The sequence below is a fragment of the Scardinius erythrophthalmus genome (genome assembly GCF_964197995.2).
Source record: "Scardinius erythrophthalmus genome assembly, chromosome: 16".
In the NCBI taxonomy this organism is placed as follows: Eukaryota; Metazoa; Chordata; class Actinopteri; order Cypriniformes; family Leuciscidae; genus Scardinius; species Scardinius erythrophthalmus.
The window spans coordinates 14,531,665-14,556,142 of record NC_138236.1 but is presented as its reverse complement, the minus strand read 5'-3'; the positions used below and the strand labels follow the sequence as shown (position 1 = coordinate 14,556,142).

Here is a 24,478-nt window from a genome sequence, read left to right as displayed (position 1 = left end):
ACACTTTCAAAGGGCAACAGTGTGTGTAATTCATTAAACTGAACAGATAGCAGATATAGAGAGAATGTGAAGAACATATGAAATAATAAAAAGTCTATGTGAATTTTGTATAGAATATTTTTGTATACAGTGTAGTTTTTTTCTTCTGCTTTATCTTCCAAGAATTAAATGTAAGAAAATTAAAAGCATGGTCCACAGAAATATTCTTCCCCTGTGTGCAGACAGCTGAGGAGCTGAGCTCATGTCACAAAACCTGAAGCACCACTGTAAGTGAAGCTAAGACCTTTTCAGCTTGTTTAATCTACTCTCCAAATAGCGATTTTACCATCAAGTTTTGCAGAGCCGCTGAGTATGTATCGGTCTTCTGCTGAGAACAGCGTTTGAACAATGTCTTCATGGGCTTCAAGCTCCTTCTCAACTTCCAGGCTCTCAGAGTCCAACACAAAGATCTTCCCCACAACCTTGCTGAGGCCTGACCCACCACTACAACCAACCCAGACCTAGAAAGAGGAGACATTTTTTATAGTTTTTTTTTTTTTTAAAGATCAACATCCAATGTGCTATAATGCTCTTATTTCTTTGTAATATATCATACAAATGAGATCACCAAGCAAACAAAAGATAAACTACTGTTTGAAAGTTTGGGGTTGGTAAGATTTGTTTTAACGTTTTGGAAAGAAGTCTCTTATGCTCACCAAGGCTGCATTTATTTGATAAAAAAAAAATTGATATTGTGGAATATTATAACACTAACAGGCTGATTTGGTGTTCTTAACATTATTAATGTTGAAAAAATCAACATTAATTATCTCTCAAGAAAATTTGCTATGATCTTTTGACATATAAGAGGTCTTTGTACCATTAAAACATCATACAAGTTTCATAGCTTAAAAAGTTCTGCTCAACATTAACAAAGCATTTATTTAATCAAGCTTCAAAAACGTCTCGTTTCGATATTGCGGGATCTGTGACGTCACACGGGCAAATATATTTGCAAATACCTGCCTCCAGAGCAAGACATCGATGAATACATGACACCATGATGATACATCACCCCCGCATATATATACATTAGGGTTTTTTTGTGCCAAAAACTTTATTAACATTATAAGTGAACCCTTAAGGAACATATTCAAATAAAGTAATGTGATATTTTGTGGAAATTGTGAGGATTCTTTGATGAATAAAACATTGTGTAACATTATAAATGTCTTTACTCTCACTTTTGATCAATTTACTGCATTCTTGCTGAATAAAAGTATTCACTTCCCTAGTGAAAAATAAATGGACCAAAATGTATTTGAAATACATTTATTTTATGCTAAGTACACTACCCATACATTTATATATTTATGTGCTTAATATAAATACTCTACAATTGTAATTTTTGTACTAAATTGATATACTTAAAGTATGAAATAAAAGTTTTTAAATACATTTTGGTATAGGTTTTTTTCACCAGGGTTCTTTCAAAAACAAAATCTTACTGACCCCAAACATTTGACCAGTTTTGACCATTATCATATTTATTTCAATTAACTTTAATTGCATAATAGAATAATTAATCTCTTTAAAGATTTTATTTACAATTCCAGTAAGTGGGAGTATGAGCATTGAAAAGTCATGAGTACCTGCTTCTTTACTCTGATCATACAGGTGACCTCACTGCAATTAGGGAGTGTGACCCGTTTGGGTGGTTTGATGGGGTCAGTGGAGTCCCATATAATAAGCTCTGCTGAGTCTGTAAAACTTGTCCAGATCTGTCGTCTCTAAAAAAACAAAAAAAAAAACAAAAAAAAAAACAAGAGCCTAAGAACATTGGTTACATAAGCTAATTATAATTTTATGCCATTCACACCATTTAGTGGCATGGCTGACCTCTCTGACGGTCTGTTTGTGCAAAAGCATGAAATAGCAAAGGGAAAACAACAAAGCTGCAACACATTTAATACACAGAGACATCCGGCTTTATTAGTATAATAGAATAATAATATAAGGTTTATAGCTTAAAACATTCATTCTTCTTTTCTTGATTAAATGAGATAAATCACTATATATATATATATATATATATATATATATATATGTATGTATGTATGTATGTCTATATATATATATATATATATATATATATATATATATATATATGTGTGTGTGTGTGTGTGTGTGTGTGTGTGTGTGTGTGTGTGTGTGTGTGTGTGTGTGTGTGTGTGTGTGTGTGTGTGTGTTTTAACAGTATAAATGGGTCTTTATACATAAAAATATAGATCTGCACTTTTATTTCAGGAAGGGGTATTATTATATTTGGATAAAGCTGATTCTGTGGTGACACAAACCTCCATAAGCAATGCGACTCTGCTGAAGGCACTGGCAGTGGTTTTCATATTGTCTGGGAGGGAAATCTTACGAAGCAGAGCTCCATTTGGGCTCAGCTTCATTACGCAATCTCTGGCACCTTCACAAACAATAAACAAAAGCTACATTGAAATTAAATATACTGTATGTATTCAGATTAACCTCATTAATGTCAAGCTATCTGTTGCCAGATAACCTCTGAAAAAACTATGACAGGTTTATTTCATGGCCATTTAAGCGCTTTTGTAAAATATAATATTTAAAAAATCTATAGTGAGTATTGCAGCTTCTAGCTAACAAAATGTTTCACTAGGCTGATGACAAACTTACCACACCATAAGGCATCATTGTAAACTTGAATGGACTGCAGTCTGTCACAGGACAGACGAAACTGCATCTTCACCTTCAGAGAGGGGACATCCCAAACAATCACAGTGCCATCTGCACTACAGGAATACACCTGTGCTTTGCTTGGAGGACACATAAAAATATATTTATAAAGTAATATCTATTCTCAACCACAGTTGTCAAATATACAGAAAATATCGCAAACAATGCTGCCGCCTGCTGGTCAGATTACTGTTTTATATCATTTTAATTTTTTTTTTTTTTTTTTTAGGTAAATATTATCTATCTATCTATCTATCTATCTATCTATCTATCTATCTATCTATCTATCTATCTATCTATCTATCTATCTATCTATCTATCTATCTATCTATCTATCTATCATAAACTAAATAAATTATAATAAATTATAATAATTATTATATTAGATATAATTCAATGTATTTATTTGATTTATATATATATATATATGTCAATAAATTATATATATATGTGTGTGTGTGTGTGTGTGTGTGTGTGTGTGTGTGTGTGTGTGTATAAATAAATTATAACTATACATAAACAAAATGTATTATAATAAATTAAAATAAAATAGATAAAATACAGATAAAATGCATATATTAATTAGTATTTATTTCTATTTATTGTATTTCTATTTATCTATTTATTTGTTTAATTATCTACATATTTATAGATAATAAATGACATCATTATATTATATTATTATATTATATAAAATTATATTATTATGATATTTTATTCTCAGGACCCAATGAATGAGGTTACATCTAATATTTACCTTAATCTGTTCTCAGGGCTCAGTTTCTCCAAAGCGAAGTCTGTGACCTCTACATGGTGCTCCGTCAGCTGTTTATGACACAACATACTTTGAGCATTGATTATGTAAATGACAGAGTCCTGAGAACCAATCCACACCTGCTCCTGGTCCAATCCCATCATGCAGTTCTGGACACAAAAAAACACTACTGTAAGATTTATACTTTCATCTTTCCATCCATAAGCTACAGTTAGGAGTTCAAGACAATGGAAAACAAAGCTGACACAATTTTCCAATCCACAAAGTGGCATCATATACATTTTACAGCGGCAATAAGAAAACTCTCAGAAAGGACTGTAACTATTAATAAACTGTCAACAGGTAAAAACCCAATCTGTTACTTGAAGATCCCAATATAGAAAAACACATTTTCACTGACTGCAGTGTCACTAAATAGAAAAGGACATTTGATATTGCCGTCAATTACTTGTCTATCATCTTTAATATATTAAATCAAAACTGATTAGCAGCATCTTACCAGTCGAGAATCTCCTAAATTAATGCAGTTTTGCATTAGGGACCAACTGACAGCATTGAACACAACCACTTTCCCACAGCTGAGAGCACACCAGAGCTTAGGGTTTCCATCCACACCACTGTCGCAGAAATTTAACTGGCCTGGAAGGAGTTGAAAAGAGTAATTTAATTTTAAAGCTTCCACAAACAGTTTGTTCATGTTACTGAAACATAACAAAAAAATGTGCTGCACATTCTCATTTAGGTGTTTACCAAAATCTGGTCTAATGTCTAAAAACGTTTATTTCATAATGTGATTTAATTTGCTACATCCATGACAATTTTTTATCCTGAAAGAATGTATATAAAATGATGGCGAAATGTCATGGGGACAGGTTAGACAGGAGGAATATCATTACCACAACGTATATTAAATAACTATTTCATGCATGCATACCTGGAGTGTATAGCAAGACATTAACAGACTGAGGCTTCATCATGTTCTGGGATGGATTGATCTTGTGTTTCAGAGTTTCTGCTGTGGATCTAGGGATTATCATGGGGACTGTGGGAATGAAGACAAAAGACTTTAATAAAGCTGTCCTGTCTTCATCATATAGATGTTTTTACAGGTAGAGAATCAGACACATTATAGACGGAAATGCACCTTCTTGTCGTAGCTTTTCAAAATAGGCCAATTTGGAGGCAGCATAAACGGCCTTCTGTGTCTGTAAACAGCGCACCACTGTATCCATAAGCAGGACGTTGGTCAGTGCCTGCTGCATATACTGGGGGTCCTGATAACAGAAGAGATCAAAGATCACAAAATAAAGTACTTTAAATTGTGTGTGTGTTTTAAAACATGCAAAAAATTGGAAGGTAAAAGGGAGGAACAGTTATCTCCACAAGTAAGGAAAGAGAATTCATTACGCACATTGAACAATTTACACCCAGTGAAGGAACTGTGAGTGTGCATTTTTATCTAAATGGTTGGAAATGGAAATAAAGTAATAGGGTGTAGGTATAGCAAAGCGATTGTGAAAATGACATGAAAATGAAAATTGACAGCTATCCCTACACATCCTAAACACACCCTGCCCGTTACCATTAAAAACACTAAATGACTGCAAATCCCATTGGTAATTGTTTTCTATATTCTATACTAGGATAGATTTATAAAAGATAAAAATTATTATAATTTTTTTTTACAAAGTTTTACATGACTCATTTGAATTATTTTAATCTCTAATACCGTATGGACTTTTAAAATTTTGGGGTTAGTTAAGTTTTTTTTAAAGAAAGTAATAATTTTATTCATCAAGGATGCAATAAATGGATTAATGGAAGTGAGAGACTTTGACATTGTTCTTTTGAACCTTATTTTCACCAAAGAATCCTGAAAAAAGTGTATCCACAAAAATGATAAGCAGCACAACTGTTTTCAACATTGATAATAATAAGAAATGTTTCTTCAGCACCAAAACAGAATGATTCTGAAGGATCATGTGACACTGAAGACTAGTAATGATGCTGAAAATTTAGCTTTGCCATCACAGAAAATCAATGCTTTTAAATTGTAAAACAACTATTTTAAATTGTAGTAATATTTCACAATTTTTACTGTTTTGACTTATGCATTTTATCAGCATAAGAGATTTCTTTCAAAGACAGATAATTCATACTGGCGCCAAGCCTTTGAAACCTTTGTATGTATATTTAATTCTACTATTAAGTTGGTAAAGAAGGGTAAATGGTTCATTTTGATTTCAAATTTTTTATAATATCAGTCTTCGATATTTCACAGCACAGGTGAACTTCACCTTATGGTTGTCTGCCATCATTCTGCCAGCCCACATCTCCTTGATCATCAGGTTCCACAATTCACTGTCAGATTTTAAATTAGCCTCGAATATATCTTTCCTCAGGCTGTTCTTGATCTTTAGAGATGGGATCCTTAAAAGCAGGAACGGAGCAATGGAGATCTTCACCTCCTGGGTTCACAGGATTCATAAGGTTACCACAAACACTAACTTCTCAGTTTGAATAGAATAATCACAGGTATGAACACTAACAAACCTCAATGTCCCTAAACTTGGTGATCTCAAAATATCCAGGTCTGCCAGTGGTCAACAGAAAGAGCCTCTTCTGAGTCATGGCAATTTTACCAACACCATAACTGGTCTTCACAGAGCTGGACAGCTTGTACACACACTCATTGTTTTCCAGGTGTTCCAGGACCTCGGCAGGCAAGAGAACCTCCTGTGCTACTGCTTCAGTCTCTTGCCAGAAAGTGTAAAACACTCTGAACGTCTCTGGATCAATCTGCTTCTGCCCACCTGAGAAAACAGAGGGAGAAACTAGATCAGAACACGTTTTATAACAAAAATTTGTTACATAATGTCAAGCTAAATAGCTAATTATTAATATTAATAAAAATTCTAAATATATTAAAACAATAAGACACTATTGTTTTTTTTTAAATGTATCAGCAATATAATATTGTTCAGTTTGAAAATGTATATTAATGAACATTCATTAATTTGCTATATTTAATGTTTGCTAAACACTAAAAATAAACTTTAAATGAACATTAGAATATATATATATATATATATATATATATATATATATATATATATATATATATATATATATATATAATTTTGACCAATACAGATAAATGAAAAAAGTATCTCTATTATCAATGGATAACTGATATGGTTCCAATTTATGTGCATCCCTAATGATTTTACACATTAGCCATATTTCCATCCACCTATTTTTATGCGAATTTTGGGATATCACATTAAAAAAAAAAAAAACGCTGGATGCAAATGTGAAGATGCGTATACATTCTAAATATAAGGTAATTTTCAGATAATTTTTTTTTTATCCAATGTGCGCATAAACTACGATGGAAACAGTTACCGCATCACATGATTGCGTTCACAAACATCAGGTAACATGACAGCATTTACTGCGTTTAGTCATTTATGATAAAGGATAAAAGAGCCACAGCGGCTTCCCCGATTGCAGCTACTTCCATTTTTATTACATATATTTTGTGCACTGAGAGGGAAAGTGGAGCGTAATTGGCACCTTAACAGTTTGAATGTCCATTATCAAGTTTGGAAGGATCTTCTGGGTGACTACAGGGCATTAATTGACTCTTATTTTTCTCAGATTATTTAAAACAATCAAAGAAATTTGTTTCAAACTATAAATAGATTGCTTCAATGCTGATAGTACCCTGCCTGCCTCTCAACAATTAAGAATTTCTTCACTTTTTTAACTCTAAAATTGATTAAAAATTAAAAAGTTAAAAATCTGTTACACTGCTTCACTATCTTATCACTCTTATTTTTATGGTTCTTCTGACACTAATTTCTCACAGCTTGACTCTGAGGCTCTCAAAAGGGAGGTATCAAGTATGAATATCTACCACTTGCTTGCTTGATCCTATTTATTTAAATCTTTCTTTGATGTTTTGTGCCCTACTGTCCTCAGTCTAATAAATGATTCATTGCAGACTGGGGTTACAATTTCTAATGCTGCTGTAACTCCTGTGCCAGAAAAAGAAAACGCTACCTTGGGCGACTGTAACAATTTCTGCCCCATTTCAAATCTTCTGTTTTTGGCAAAAATACTAGAATGCATTGTTGCCTCTCACTTGTATAACCATCGCAACGTTAATAACCTATTCAAACCCCTTCAGTCAGTTTTTTTGTACATATCACAGTAATGAAAGGCTATAGTCAGGGTTGCCAATAACTTGTTGATTACTTCTGATTCTGGATTTCCATTCTCATCCTTCATCAAGAAGCAGCTCTGAGATCAACATAGTCAGATCATAGTCTTTTACTTACTCGCCTTGAAAGTGCTGTTGGTGTTTAAAACTGATATAAATACTATTTTACTGACCACTCCCAGTTCATTGCCTTGTGTGGTTACTGGCATGAGATCAGTTTGGTACTCACTGGTATTCCTCAGGGCTCAATTTTAGGCCCTTTACTCTTAATATCTATTTGTCACCATTTGGGCATCTGTTGTGATCGATCGGCCTTCATTATCACTTTTATGCTGATGATACTCAAATCTTTGTACACTGTGTAAACCTGGTGAAAATCTGTTTGCTTTCTTTTTGATTGGGTTTCTGAGATCAAGATATGGATGAATAACAATTTTCTCTGTTTGAATATGAAGTTATGGTACTTTGTTCCCCCTACCAACTTTCCAAAGCTGGTTCACTGATTCTGTCTGTGTTTTCTGTTTTGGAGTGTCAAAGAAAATAAAGGCCTCGTTTACACTGTCAGTGAAATGTGACCCAATTCCGATTTTTTGCTCACACAGATCAGATGTGTTCTATGACCGTGTAAACAGGAAAAAAAACGCAAGCATTCAGATATTTCCAGATTGGTTTCAGGCCTCATTCATATGTGGAAATAAATCAGATATAAATTCGATATGTGCCAAAGCGACTGTCATGTAAACAGGCATTTTAAAGCCCAACTAAAGACGCATGTTTTTGACTCGTTGTTTTATATATCATTTATCTTGTGTCTGGCGCTTTAACAAGCTGCTTTTAAAGGTGCTATAGAAAATAAAGTTTATTAATTTCCAAGGAAGTGACGAGTTTGTTCTCTTGAACACATGGGATGGAAATGGTGCTTTCTTCGCGAATGCTTTATGTGGTATTCCAATTTTGCGCACAAGTTAAATTCACACCTTTGGATGCAAACATAGCTAGTGACACACTGCAGCTCAGACTTACCAACAGTGAGAGCTTCAAATAATCTCTGTATGGTGGCCACGTCCCGCACAATACCCGATTCCTGAGTACATTTCACAAACTCCTCCAACTCCATGTTGGCCTTGGGGAGCTTGAACGTCTTCACGTGATAGTCTGATTCCATATGCACGCTCTTTTCACCGTTCTTTACCTGACAGATGAGCCGATTGAGCTCAGGTCTCCTCTGTGCCTGGACTCTCTCCTCTACTTGCAGAGAGTCAACCAGCATCTTTACCTGCTCTCCTGGAAAAATCTCAATATCTGTTTTGTAAAGGTTCTGAAAGTCACTGAGGGCATCCAAGCGCTTAGAGTTCAGCATGTTGATGAGGCCGCGGAGGTAAAAGTATCTGGCTAGCAGGGAGGAATCATCAGGTGGGCTGGCTGATATGGCTTTGTTCAACTGGTGAATAAGATCTCCGAAGTAATGGCGCACGTTGGGGTAGGTAAAGAGAGGAGGGAAATCTGGGAGCTGGAAGACCTTGACTGGTCTGGCTGGAGTATTCAGAGCTTTTGGGATAAGGGATTTGCAAGGATGATCAGTAACATAAATATATTACGATTATCTAAATGCCATTTTTATTACAAAACTGAGCCGTGCAGATGAATAACACTACTGCAATTCTCTTACACATTTCAGGAATGATTTTAGTTGGAGACATCTGTCTGAGGACACTCATCTTTTTCTCATTGTCCAGGTTAGTAAGACTTGTGCTTAGATGTTTAGTCAGTTTAGTCAGATCCTTTTCCTTTGAGGGTCTTCTCCATCTACTGAAGAAATGAATAACAAATTATATTTCAATAAAAATAATTAAATGTTAATATTTTGGAGGAATCTAAAAGATATAAACTAATATTATAAATAATAATAATAATTTATAGTAATTATATTTATATTTGATAAAAAATACAAATATTTCGAAATATTAATACAATTTAAAATAACTGTTTTCTATTTTAATGTATTTTATTCCTAACTGCCATTACTTCAGTCTTCAGTGTCACATTACCCTTTAGAAATATTTCTTATTATCATGTTGAAAACAGTTCAATTCAGATACAGAATTTTCCTTGTGAAACTTTAAGTGAGGAAATTTGTAAAGAAAAGACAACACAGCTTCAACTTACTTTTGGTCATCTTTCCTAATACTACCCTCCATTTGGGTAAATCTATCCATCTTTCCATTCAAACGTTCTTTCAAGAAGGAGAGGAAAATGTGTGTTTCCAAGACCTGCCATGAAGAAAAATCCATCAGTTGTATGGTTTGGTTCAATTTCTGAAGGTTGAAGACCAGATATATTATTAACTGGAAAGTCACTTTTTTATAAAATGGTTGGTCCTCTGGCTCCCTGGTCTTGAGAAACTCATCAGTGTTAAAAACTCTGTGTTCGTAACTTAGGTAATCACTGACATCTCTGGGAAAATAAGCACAGTAATTTTTTCAATTAGACATACAATATGAAGAAGATTCAAATTCAGTTAGTTCAAATTCAGTTCAGTTCATGATCTCACCGACCTAAACATGTTAACAATGAGCTCCAGGGTGATGTTTTGTATTTCCAAATTGAGTCTGTGTTGCCAATGTCTTCTCTGCATCCGAAACTCATTAAGATCTCCACAGATGCTCTGATGAACCACTTCCAGGTCATAGTGTAATTGAAGACCTTTCCTTCTGCATGAAGACCCAGCAAAACAATTACAAACCTGGCAAATACATAACGGGACCTGGTCTTGCCAGCTGGGTCTGATAATGTGAGATTATCAATATATTGTATATTTTGATTACTCCAATAGAATAAAGACTCTTAGGGCCCTATTTTAACGATCTGAAACGCAAGTATCAAACGCAAAACGCAAGTAACTTTGTGGGCGGATCTCGCAAATCTAAAATGGGTTGGTCTGAAGTAGCTACATTACTCATAGGTGTGGTTTGGGCGTAACGTGAAATAAACCAATCAGAGCGTCATCTCACATTCCCTTTAAAAGCAGGCACGCTTGTTCCATGGCAGATTGCTATTATAACGGCGGATTTGCCAGGCGCACGCCAAGAGCGGTTCACAGCCGAGGAGACCGACGTTCTCGTCAGGGCCGTAAAAGACAGAGAAGTGACATTGTATGGGGATGGGAGAAACCCACCCAAATTAGCTTCGGTTAAACAGGCGTATAATAACTTGGGTAAATGTGTAAGCTAGATTTATGCCTATTTTTTCACACCTTCATGGACACCACAATGATTTCCCTCGTGTGGTAATATTTTTCCTTGTAATTATGTATAGTGTAATTATGTATTATGTATGCAAAAATTGGAACTGCTGCGTCTGTGTAGATGAGAGAAGCAAAGTGTATACTGTATGCGTTGTGCACATGCTACATTATGGCCAAGCATGCGCCCTTAAAATAGCATCTGAATAACGCGCCACTGACTTTAGACTAGGTTTTTCCTGGTCTGTGGCAGAATTGTTTTCTGAAACTGCAAAATAGCACCAGGGAACGTTTGCGCCGGAACACGCCTCCTCTTTTCGCTGAACCACCCCCGTGAGCGCAAGTTCATTCCCTAATTTACCGACGTGCGTCTGTGGAGGGAAAAGTCCGCTGTGCGTCAGGTGCTAAATCGGAATGATAGATGCGTCTGTGTACAAAGTCAATTGCGCTGGGTGCAAGATAGGGCCCTTAAACTTAGTAAGACTGAATTTAATGGTTAAATGTTCTTACCGACTCTTGAAACTTTGAGCAGCTGCCTTTGGGGTGTCTGGGACGTCAACACAATGACAGCGAGAGCAGGACACAGTTCCCTCATCAATATTGATCAGAATTAGGTCATCAGCTTCCTGATAAATGGACAGTGATTTCACAGATCACAAATCACAAAAATTGACAGGAATTTGATATAAGTAAAAACCACTGTCATGAATTTCTCAACATATAAAGGTTGGCTAGGAACAGTTTAATACAGATAAATAAATCAAATCATAAAAACTAAACCCAAAACATCTAATTTGAACTAAAGAAGATTTAAATTTAGGCAAAATATGTATCTGCTATTTGGTAATAAAATATGGTAATCCCAAAACTGCAAGGGAAAAACATATTCCTAAAATATAAAGACATTTATAAATGATTAATTATATTGTGTGATAATAGACATGCAACTGCTTTTAAATAAAATAATTTGTCAGGGTGCCGGTCTGGGGTGAGTTTCCTAAAAGCATCTTTGGTCAGCTAGGGTCGCAAGTTCCCTCATTATCATCATAGTTCAATGAGTCGGTGTTTCCCGAAACCATAGTTCCAACGACAATTGGCAAACAGCATCGCAAAGTTGCATTGTTGGAACGACAGCTCTCGACCTGTAGTTAGAAGTGTAATACTGGAAAAACTGGAAGAAAGGGCAACTCTCTGAGAGAACAAATGAAAATATAGCTGCGAGCAGCGATTACGGGCCCAAGCCGGTGGCACCGCAACCCCGGAGCCTTTAGTTACCTACTTTACCATAGTTAGCGATTTAAAAGCCCTCAGCGGTGTCACACGTCGATTAACCGGTGGGAAAATTTTATCACAGTCACATCCCTAATATATTTATATATAAATACAATAGGCCTACCTGAAAGAGAATTTTACTTGCCCGACCAGAGTATAGCCTGATTAGAATGTCAATAACAAAAAAATAACTTGGGAGTCACTAAAACAAGAGATTATTCTAATTTCATTACATTCATTTTAAGTTGCAATCAGCAGTTAAAAATGAATGTATTACTGATCAATGGTAACAAGGTTGCACTGCTGAGGCTCATGCTGCTTCTCCAGGAGAATTGTAAACAAATGAGCGCAGCACACAAAAAAGCAAACCAGTTAACAACATACTGACTATAAAAATTACAAATATGGAGTTTTTATATATTTTATAACATATGATAGAGTTAAGCAACCTCACTTGACGAGTAGGCAACTATTTCCTGAATACAATCACGATTGAAACTGTGACATTGATTTCATACAACAGGTTAATAAACAGTTACAATTAAGTCACTTACATTTTAGATGCAATATTGACTGTTTTTGGTCTGTTTCAGCAGCAAAAATAGTTAAACAAAGATCACAGCAGAACCATTGCGCATCTCACAGCAACTTGTTTTCTCATTACTGAATGATTTAGCATTTTGAAACGAATCGGTTGACTTAAAGATTCAATGGTCAATCCATAAACATCTGTCTCAATCATGAATGACTCAGTCATTGGAACGAATCGTTTGAACGAATTAATCAATGACTCGCTCATTAAGATGGTCGCTTGGCGACACCTAATGGCGGTTTAGTGTTATGTTTAAAAGTATCATTTTTTCCAACGTGCACCATTATCAATGTCCGTGCGGACGTCCGTTTTTTACTTTCACTTTTATATTAGCGATTTAAAAGCACCCGCTCGTGTCACACGTCGATTAACCGATGGGAAAATATCCTCACAGTCATATACCTAATAAATTTATATTTAAATACAATAGGCCTACCTAGTAAAACGTTTTATATACTATTTTGATATCCTTTTGGACACAAGAGGGCAGTATAGCCCTATGTTTGCTTTTTTGTTGAACCAAATAGCACTAAATAGCCTGTTTTTAACTTTTTCATACTTCTTGAATTGCAAAAACAGAATAAAATAGGTTTAGTTCTAATATTTGTATAATTTTATATAAAAATAAATGGTGTATAATTACATTTTTAGAAGTTATGAGATGTTTCCTGCTTCCTTTTTGACATTGATTTAATCCCTCGCCATAGCAAAACCGTTTGAGATATTCAATATCCGTTTACAATTTAGCATCATTAATATATTTGTATCATGTTGAAAAAGTTTGGTGGGAATAAAATAAACCTTTTAGGAGGAGTAACTAAAAACTCAGAGGCTGATTTAACAAAAAATCCATATTCAGACCAAAATATCTGACACCCTGTTGGTCGTAGCTAATAACTGTCAATTAGAAAGTTGTCCGGCTCGATGAGACCAATATACGTACTGATTTTTGTAATTGTGGGTAAAACTAACCCCCCCACTTTTGTCAAAAACATTTTGAAAGTGACACACTTCCTGCTGCCAGTTTGTGGCGCTATAACTTTGACTCACAATAGTCACATCCATCTGATCGGCCTCTTACCACGAACACACTGCTGAAGTTTCATCAAGATCAGTTAATGTGTGCAGAAGTTATAACACTTCGTGTTTCTCTTTTCTCGCCATAAATTCGTGTCCTCGCCACGGCCAAACCGTTTGAGATATCAAAAATCCGTCCGCAATTTAGCATCCTCAATGTCTTGACTTCATGCACACCGAGTTTGGTGGCGATTTAATTAATTCTCTAGGAGAAGTGTTTCAAATTCCACAGCAAGCGTTCTCCAAACAACCCATAATTGCCGACTTCCTGTTGGGCTGGCGTAAAATTTAGAGCATGAAAGTTGTTCGGCCCGATGAGATCTATATGTGTACCGAGTTTCATATCATTACATGCAAGTGTGTTTGATTTATGGGCAAGTGTTCGGATCCTGTTTCAGGGGGCGCTGTTGAGCCCCCCTGCCACGCCCGGGTACCAGCTTCAGCCCGGCCCTGATGGCCGCGGGTTCTGACCTGTGTGCAAAGTTTCAAGAGTTTTCGAGCACGTTAAAGGCCCCAAAAGCCCCTGAAACCTTGAAAAACAGGAATTTTAAACAAATCTCACTCAAAAGACAAATCCCCTCACACACACAGAGACGCAGAGGCAGAGAGAGAGAGGGAGAGAATTCTCCAAAAAATCACATTCAAACCAAAATATTTCACTTCCTGTTGGTCACAGCTTATGACTATAAATTAGAAAGTTGTCCGGCTTGATGAGAACAATATACATAACGATTTTTGTGACTCTACTTAAAACTAAGCCCCCATTTTTGACTAAAGGTGGCGCTACTGAGCCCCTCACCACGCCCGTTTCTGAAACTTTGCACATGTCTACTGGATAATAAATGTGATGTGTCTGTCGAGTTTCATCCAATTTCAAGTATGTTAAGAGTCTCAAAAGCATCTGAAAAGAATATTAAAGTTTGATGCATTGCCACGGCAACAGTATTTAAGATATCAATAAACCTTTCACAGGTCTACATCTGCCATGTGTCTACATTATACACATAAAGTTTGAAGCAAATCGGGTAAAAATAAGAGGGTGATTTCAAAGCATTTTGAAAGTGACACACTTCCTGCTGCCAGTTGGTGGCGCTATAACTTTGACTCACAATAGTCACATCCATGTGATCGGCCTCTTACAACGAACACACTGCTGAAGTTTAATCAAGATCAGTTAATGTATGCAGAAGTTATAACACACTTCCTGTTTCCATTATTCGCCATAAATTCGCGTCCTCGCCACGGCCAAACCGTTCGAGATATCAAAAATCCGTTCGCAAGAATTCATCCTCAATGTCTTGACTTTATTCTCACCGAGTTTGGTGGCGATCGGATGAAATCCCTAGGAGGAGTATTTCACATTCCATTGTATGCGTTTTCCAAACAACGTATAATAACCGACTTCCTGTTGGGCTTTTGTAAAACTTAGAGCACGAAAGTTGTTCGGCCCGATGAGATCTATATGTGTACTGAGTTTCATATAATTACATGCAAGCGTGTTTGATTTATGGACCAAGTTTTCGGACCCCATTCCAGGGGGCGCTGTCGAGCCCCCCTGCCACGCCCCAGTACCAGCTTCAGCCCGGCCCTGATGGCCGCAGGTTCTGACGTGTGTGCAAAATTTCAAGAGTTTTTGAGCATGTTAAGGGCCCCAAAAGTGGCAAAAAGGCAAAAAAAAAAATAATGAAGAAAAAAAAAAAAAAAAATCCTTACGGAAACAATAGGGCCTTCGCCCTTTCAGGGCTTGGGCCCTAATTAACATTTGCACTCACTCTTGTGCACCATTTGAGACACCTCAGAATCATCCTAATCTACATCTCTTTCCCTCTTCCCCCATTCCTTCTCTCTCATGCTGAGATCACCCAAATTCACCCAAGAATCTAAAGGTCTCATTCCCAAAGAAGTAAACCAAAAGGTAATAAGGTATTTAAGAGTTTAGCGATAACTCGCACACAGAGGAGAGTGTGTCTTCCAGGCAAATGGCATCCTGCTCTCAAAGGTGTAAACTCAATGCAAATTCCCATTGTTAGCAAATGTTTCCATGTAATTCAACTTCTGTCCCCAGTTAGTCTCATATTTACATTTGAAAAGAGGTTTCTGCCTTGGTCTGAGTACTTAGGGAGATGCTGAAGAAGGCTCGTGGCGATTTGTAACTCAAATTAGCCCGTGATGCTGAGAGTAGCCAAAACTCTCAGCTTCATGTATTTTCTAATGTCAGGTTTGCATCTTTTCTCTTTATTCCAGAGCATTTGATGTTTTGTATTTATTATCTTTGAACTGATTATGAAATTGGCATGATACATTTATCTGACATAATAAATTGTAACATTTGATTTATTCCGACTGACTCTGAAATTGTTTTCCCAAGTATATTAAACGGATTCGTATGTTCCCGCAAGTTTTGCGTCAGATTAGTGAAGACTAATATTTGGCATCAATTCAAGTGTACTTGGTTTGCAAAGACAAGAAGTGAATTTACGTTTAGGGCAGCAAAAGTGCTGCTTGACCAAAATCTGGGTGTGTCTTACATCAGTTTTAATTTAATGTTACTTTAGATAAGTGTTTGCATGGCCAATCCAAAGCTATTATAAGAGAAGTAATGTTGGTCAGCTTATATCTGTAAGAGTGGCCATACCTCGTTAAGTTAAATTCAAGTGTATGCAATTCCATGGGGGCTATATCAAAGTATCTTTGACTATGTAAACGTGAATGATATAAAGATATCAGATATATAGCAATTACCTCTGTTTGATGACTAAAACTGATGAGCTTGTGAACGTGAGACCCGCGTTAAATAGAAGACGTGAGGACCTCTGAGCGACTTCTGGAACGGGTAAAATATACTTAAAGAGTTAAAAAGAATAGGTCCAGGTCCCTACCTCTACTCTCCAGGTTCTCTCTCTCCCTCCCCTGACATTGCCACTCTACATCCCCAGGTGTTCATAAGTGAGCTCACCTATCTTGTTGTCATTGGACTGTTCTCCCCCAGTGTCGCTGTTTGGAACTGCTCTGGACAAATTATATTTCCCTTCTCCGATGCCTCGTAGAAGTCCCTCGTACCTGGCTGGAATCCTTCCTGTTCCCCCTTCTGACTGTGGCCTCTCTATTCCTCCCTGTGTTCCTGAATTTGTATGCCTTTGATATTCAAATAATCACTTATTCCCGCAACTGATTCATCCTCTTGTTCCTCCTCATCCTGACTATCTATCGATCGGTCGGGCAGGGAAGATCCAAAGGGAGCAGGAAGGGTGCAACAGGAAGGACGGGATCCGGTGTTGTACCACATTCAAACGAATTATGTGACCCTAGTAGGTGCCGTATTGATCTTATCAGACCTACTCCTAATCCCAATCCTAATAGTAACTCTACCATCACTACAGCACAGCCAAAGCAGACAGGGGAGCTGGGGGGCAAAAGAAAAAGGGAGGGGGGGGGGGGACAAACAAAAACTAAACTAACCAGAGCTCAAAAACAAGGCTAGAAGAACAGGAAAAAAATAAACAAAATGAAGAAATAACCAAATCTCAAAAACTTTAGATAAATGACAGGAAACCAAGACTGAGGCTGAATCCGAAATTGCCCCCTATACCCTCAAATAGGGCTTTATTTGAGGGGACATACATTTGTAGTGGTGTCCGAAACCATAGTGGACGTTATTGAGTGCACTCATTCTATCCCACATTGCACTGCAATAACGAGTGTAATACCGATGTACGCTCAACAGCTGTCTGAATTCGCTCATTTCATTCACTCCTTCAAGTGAACAGTATTAGTGGACTAACGTAGGGAATAGTGAATGAGGGTTTAGGGGGCGATTTCGGATTCAGTCTAGACTAAAGCTACAGCAAGAAGAACAAGATCAAGGTAAACACAGATGAGATGCAGATTCGATTTACACACAATATTACTGCTTATTTATAAAGTCTTTATAGTTTAGGAATATGTTTATCTACATGTTTATCGATCAATTGATAATTCAATCTATCTATCTATTTATCATCTATCGATCGATCAATCGATATAATAAAAATGTCAACAATTGAAATCATCAATAGAATAAACAATAATAATCTCTTAGAAAACAGAATGAAACATTAATAACATTACATTTGTTAAATGTTAATTATTTTTAATTCACCCCTTTGTGGACTCCAGTTTAAAAAAGCCTGAACTAAAAAACAGCTACATGAGTTAACAGGGAACATTTCTTAGACTTTACCATGGCAACTTCCTGATAGTGGCTGATGTGGCATCCCATGAGGAAGGCAGTCGGAGCCATAACGAAGTCAAGCATCTGTTGGGACAGTATGGGCACCAGTGGGTGCTGCCAGCGTAAGGGCCGAATATACAGCACGAAACACTCAGCGATCAGGGTCAGTTTGGACCAGTCGGAGGAAAAGAACACCATACGCTGCTCTGTGAGTATACTGGCTATGATCTACATGGGAACAGAAACATGCAAATTTATTCCCATTTGATGTGGACCAAGATTTTCAATATCATTTTTGTTTAATCTAAAAAGTTGTTTTTTTTTCTCTCAAATATTTGCATCTAAAATTGACTGATAGCCAATCAGTCAATTTTAGATGTAAATAGGCAAATAGATAACACTTTCCTTGTTAGAAGTTTGAATGAACACACACACACACACACACACACAGTGTTCATTCAAACCGCTAATAAGGAAACTATCCATTTATTGTTGTTTCCATATTTAGAAATCAGCCTTTATACCTGCAGCAACTCTCTGGACTTGAAGCAGAGGAACGGGAGATGCAGGTCCAGGTCAATGACAGGATGATTTTGATCTTTTTTGGATGGAAGGACAATGGTCAGAGGTCGCAAGGTGAACATCTGAAAAGAAAAATTATATTATATATTCACATGTAACCACACATCTTCTAGTGCCATTACAGTTTTACTAAGCTCTCTGAATTTGCTAAACTTTAGATGCCTAAAATTAATGAACCCACCACATGCAGCTGACCAGGAGGTGGAACTGGGATCAGAGACAGTTTAGCAGAGAACTCCTTCACTTGCTCTTCCATATCAGTCATTTGGCAGATTTTGAGCTGCCGTAAGAGGCTGCGGATGGGAGAGTGAAAACTCAGGTCATGAGGAAAAATCAGCATAGACAACTGCAGAAACATTTTTGACATTTGCAGGTTTATTTCTATGAAAAGTGTGACATTATGGTGGTATCAAACTGGCAAACTAAGTACAGCATGAAGGCAGAATGCAGTTTATGATGTACCAATGCCCATCTAATACTGCTGACACTACAGTATATTCTCCTCTGTCTCCCAAATATGTTCTTTTTTTTCCCAATACATGTGAATAATCTTGAATCTTGACTCTTGGCCATACCTGGACAGACAGTCCTTGAGAGTATTGTAATATGGGTGTTTTGAGATAACACATATCGCATAAGCAGTGTAGAGTTGTGGAGACTTGCATGAGGACCGGTGTCCATTCTGATGAAGTATCCCTTCCTGTATAACAGAGTTTAACCTTTATAAAAAGGTGGCTTTGAGAGCATAACTAACAAACATTACATATATACTGTAACTCGGATGCCAAACCATCAATGTCCAAACAGTAATGAATTTTAAAATCCCCCTGTAGTCAACAATTTTATCCCTTAAAACTCATCTTTGATCACCAAAATTACATATTTAAATGTTTTTTCCTGTGAAAAAAAAATCTTCATGCCTTAAAATAGCTTGAATGTAACTCTACACCCTTTGCCTCATTTAGTATACGTGGATCCATGAATATGCAAATAATGCAAACATTAAAAACTTGATTTTCACCACAGGGGGACTTTAATAAAAACTAGAGCAACTTCCAGTTACCATGTCAAAATAATTCAGGACACACTCATAAACAGCAGGTGACATTCAGCGCAGGTGATCTGTCAATAGACAACCATAATGATAGGTTTATAAGAATCTGACCTGTATTGATTTATAGTACTGGAGAACTACTCCATGAGACTGGTTTCCAAACACATCAGTAAAGACTAGGAAGTGAAACTTTTCCACCTTTTGCTCCCGAGTTACCTGAAGCCCTCCTGATTTAGAAGGAAGAAATGAATGTTAGTGTAATCTAATCATTCTAAACTAATGTTAACGCTAGTCTGCGCTGAACTATTTAACATTTACAGCATGTATCCTTCTTTATATTGCTGTCTGTGTGCTGACCTTTGCCCCCTTCTACGGAGATTTTATACTGTTAATACAGAATTTAGTTTCACCTGGAAAGCAAAGATGAGGCAGAGCCACCAGATCCAGGTCTTTGGGAACACTGACATCCTCTGTGATTTCATCCTTGGGGTTTCCAGTGTTAATAACGGGCCTATCCGTTTTCTTCTTAATGAAGGAGCGTCGTAGTGGAGTACGGCTGAAATTTCCCACAGCCGGTTCAGTGACGCTATCTTTGGGCACAAACGGAGGAGCACAGACCTGTATGACCTCAGGATCGAGCCAAGGTAGAGGACTTCCATCCTCCTGCAGCAAAGACTGGTCACATGCAGAAAAACAGAGGACATTTACACATAAAATTACATGGTGCATGGTGATTCTCCATGGTGATTTTAAAGGTGTATCCATTGCCCATGATTCATTTGTTCTAATACCCAAATGTCCAATATTTTACTGAAATAAAGTTAGTATTTGAGCATTTGTGTTCTATATAGAGCTTTCTTCTTCTTTTTTTCAAAGAGTGTACAATGGCACCTTTTACAAAGTAAGTGAATTTTTTTAAAATAGCTATTTTCCATATATACAATAATACAACTAAACGGTAAGGATTAACCTGAAAATGAAACGAAAAGATGCACCACAATCACGAATTCCATCACATTATATGTTATGGCCCTGTGCCTGTTTCATCATGTCTCGTGAAGAATGTTTTCTTTAGCAAGAGATCTAGTTTGTCTAGGCCTATTATGCCCCTTTTCAAAAGAAGTAAAATATGTCTCTGGTGTCCCCAGAGTGTGTATGTGAAGTTTTATCTCAAATTACCCAACAGATAATCAAAAGATAATTTTTGCAGCATGTTTAAATTGTCACTTTTTGGGGCTCAGAAAAACACGCCGTTTAGTGTGTATGCCTTTACATGCAAATGAGCTGCTAATGAGCGCAGCCTCACGACTCACGAGCTCGCGCTCAGTGCCAGGACAATCTCATCTCACTGAATGATAATATTAAAACAGAAACTCTCAGTAGCGTTGTTCATTTCGACCTGGAGTCGGGCAATAATGCCTACAGAGTCAGAGAATATTTGCTGTATGGAGATAGATTGAACAGGTATAGTTTAGTTTAATTACGGTTATGACGTATTTGCCATCTGCTTTTATCCACTATTAACTCAAGCCTGCTGTAACTTAGTGGACCCGTCTGAATGATGGCCAAATATAACGTATACTGATGATGAGTGTAATGAAGTTTATTGTACATCACACAAAAGATGAAGCATTAGTTTTACTCCAGAAAATCACTGTAAGAGCTGAGTAAACACAGTATAAGAAGTGCGCATTAAAGTCTTATCCAAAAACTCTCTCTCTATCCCTTTCATTATCATCAACATACACAGCGAATTACACAAAACACTCGTTACAACTGAACTAACAGTAAACAAATATATACACACATTTTCAGGGGGTGCTTAATAAACTGGTAAACTTTATATCCGTAAAACGACTCGATGAGCTGTGAAGTGTGCGCTCTCACTTTCATTTCTACCGTAATCAGTAACGTTAGGCCTATCGCTCCGGAGACTATAAGCTGGATCACGAACAGTTGGTACAGATCCATCCTCGAGTAACGAGAGTAAATGAAGAAGACTGCTATGTTCATTCTTACTTCCAACAACAAAACACCTCAATCGCTTAGTAGACATTCTTGTCTACAGCTGCTCCAGCGTCGAAACAATGTTGGACTGTGTACAGCTCTCACTTTCACTCAGGGCGGGTCTATGCTAATACGGCAGTGTCAGTCAACAGTCGTGGGAGGGGCTTGTGCAAAAGGATGTCACATTGCCCTGAATCTAAGAAAGGCTTGTTCTGAGACAGTGCTTATGATTTATGGGGATTTAAAGGGGAAATGAAGCAGTCAATCAAGTCTACATGATTTACAAGATGGATTTCCACTATAATCAACAATTATAAGAAACATGACAAATGTAAACATATAAAAGAAAATGGTGAAAATGGTGGCGCCCTGGCGCCCTTTCGCGGCCAGGGCGCCACCATTGTGCAGTATTCTAACATGTGACGTCACGGGGTTGGTTGGCTTTAATAAACCTGGCTGAATGTAGGAATATCCCGACATCAAACTGTCTACACCACGGCGTTTTGACCTTTGCAAAAATAAAAATATAAAGACTTTCACGTGCTCACGAGAAACGTATCTATCGAGAAACTATTGCGTGAGCACGAGGTGTATATGACATTCTTCTTTCAGTCTAATACAATCTTAATATTAATAAATGTCCTGGCTCTTCCAAGCTTTATAATGGCAGTGGATTGCAACCAACAGATTGAAGCCCAAAAAAGTGATTTTTTTTAACCAGGGGGGTAATAAAGTGGGCTTTCCTGTAGCTAAAACAGTAGAGCGGGTCATGGGTTCGATACCCAGGGAAAGCAAGAACTGATAAGAATGTAAATGTGTACCTTGAAATGAAATGTAAGTCGCTTTGGATAAAAGCGTCTGCCAAATGCATGAATGTAAATGTAAATAAAGGCCTTCTGAAGCAAAACAATGAGTTTGTGTAAGAAAAATATTAATATTTAAAACTTTATAAAGTAAAATAACAAGCTTCCAGCCAAACGACCATACAGATTCCACTAAAGTGTAAAGCACAACTTATGCCAGTAATGCGACGTACTGCTGATATTTACACTACGCCATGACGCACTACGCTCCTTCTGATGTCGTAAGTTGTGCAACTTGCGCATTCGACGTAAGTAGACTCCGTATGGCCGGAAGCTAGAATTTTACTTTGTAACGTGTTAAATATTCATATATCCCCCCCCCCCCCCAGAATAAAGGAAATATTAACTTGTTTAAAGCGTAATTTTTTTCGCCAGGCACTAATTTGCAGACTCTTAATAAGCCGCTCAGTTGAGGGTTCCACTTGTTTGAGCAGCAATGGAGGCAAAACAGATCTGACAGAAATGTCTAAAAGGAGGATTAAAGAGCTGATTCTGTTGCTTTTTACTTGACTTTGTTTACATAATATGTGACTTTGAAGAAATCCAAAAGTAATCAGATTACATTATTTTTTATATTGTGGTAGATTACGTTACTGAATACTTTTTTATGAAGTATTTTGTAACTGTAACGGATTACATGTTTAAGGTAACCCTCCCAACTCTCTTATTCTACCTGGGACAGCTCCTTCAGTTTATCATTTGAAGGTCCAACAACGACACACGCTTCCAGTAATCCTATAGGCAGACCGTCTGCCATTGAGAATCAAAAGGATTGTCACTCCTCATAAGATCTGCAATACACATAGACAGAGAGAGAGAATGAGAGAGAGAGAGAGAGAGAGAGAGAGAGAGAAAATACACATTCACTTCCATGCTAATTGAAATCTGAAAGTAGAACATTTTTGCTTAACACTCAACCGTAGAATGTGGTAACCTATAAAGATACATACATTAACATCTTAAACAAATCCCATAAATCAGGGATAACACAACATCAACCAAACAAGCAACTACAGGCAACTTCTAACTCAGATAAGATTTTAAAAGACCACCACACCAATGATGCCATGGTTGTGGAAACAGAAGAAAGTTATTACACACCCTGGCTCAGATGTGTATCATAATCTAATTTTCCTGCTCTGGAAGTTCCTGGGTTAAATTAGACTCATGTGTGTTGCAAGAGTAAAATTTCCCAAGAGCAGGCTACAATATTTTAATAAATAAAGTAGCCTACGTATTAAAATAGCTATTTTAAACACACACTCAATCCACAATTGAAACAACATGCAACACTTCATATAATTAGTCACTGCTCCCTCCCCTCTTCATAGCTATATTAACAATTTTTTTCCTACTTCAAGAGGTATTTAACCTAATAGGAATAGCTGCAAAAGTGTTCACATAGACGGAGCTGTTCTCTATGAACATCTAAATAGCCTAATCTTAAAGTTAGCGAAAACGTTAAAAAAAAAAACATCATCGTGTAGGCTATTCTAACCATATAAAATGTTTATGTTTGCTGTACAGACTAAGATAAGGATGCACTCACCTTTGTCGATCACCGGTATTGCGAAAGTGAAATTACGCATCGGGACATCTTCCAGCAAGCGGAGTACATGATCTGCGCATGCGCTCTACAGTCAACAGGTAGGCTACGTTGTTCTCAATGGCCAGGTGCTACCATTATGGTGAGGCAAACCTGATTATATTTGGAGAGCAATTATCTGACATAAAAATAGCTAGTTATAAACACATAAAATATCCGTAAACAGACACAACTCTTAGAATTGTGACACATAGAATAACATCATAAGAGCTGTTGATTAAACTGCTCA

General features: G+C 36.9%; 1 protein-coding gene across 1 annotated transcript; it reads right to left on the bottom strand.

Moving 5' to 3' along the window:
• Positions 1 to 296: 296 nt before the first annotated feature.
• dennd3b (DENN/MADD domain containing 3b) lies at positions 297 to 23,406 on the bottom strand (the record flags this gene model as incomplete). Its single annotated transcript, XM_081388056.1, has 23 exons — positions 23,317 to 23,406; positions 20,184 to 20,448; positions 19,885 to 20,000; positions 19,295 to 19,419; positions 18,901 to 19,012; positions 18,662 to 18,781; positions 18,147 to 18,365; positions 11,497 to 11,612; positions 10,301 to 10,456; positions 10,103 to 10,199; positions 9,912 to 10,015; positions 9,415 to 9,554; positions 8,769 to 9,293; positions 6,074 to 6,333; positions 5,818 to 5,988; positions 4,665 to 4,794; positions 4,455 to 4,562; positions 4,020 to 4,159; positions 3,503 to 3,669; positions 2,686 to 2,825; positions 2,337 to 2,455; positions 1,632 to 1,769; positions 297 to 500 (listed from the first exon to the last, which is right to left on the bottom strand). Exons 1-23 carry the CDS (start codon positions 23,398 to 23,400, stop codon positions 297 to 299), a joined length of 3,756 nt encoding a protein of 1,251 aa, XP_081244182.1. The 5' UTR covers positions 23,401 to 23,406.
• Between the last annotated feature and the right edge of the window lie 1,072 nt (positions 23,407 to 24,478).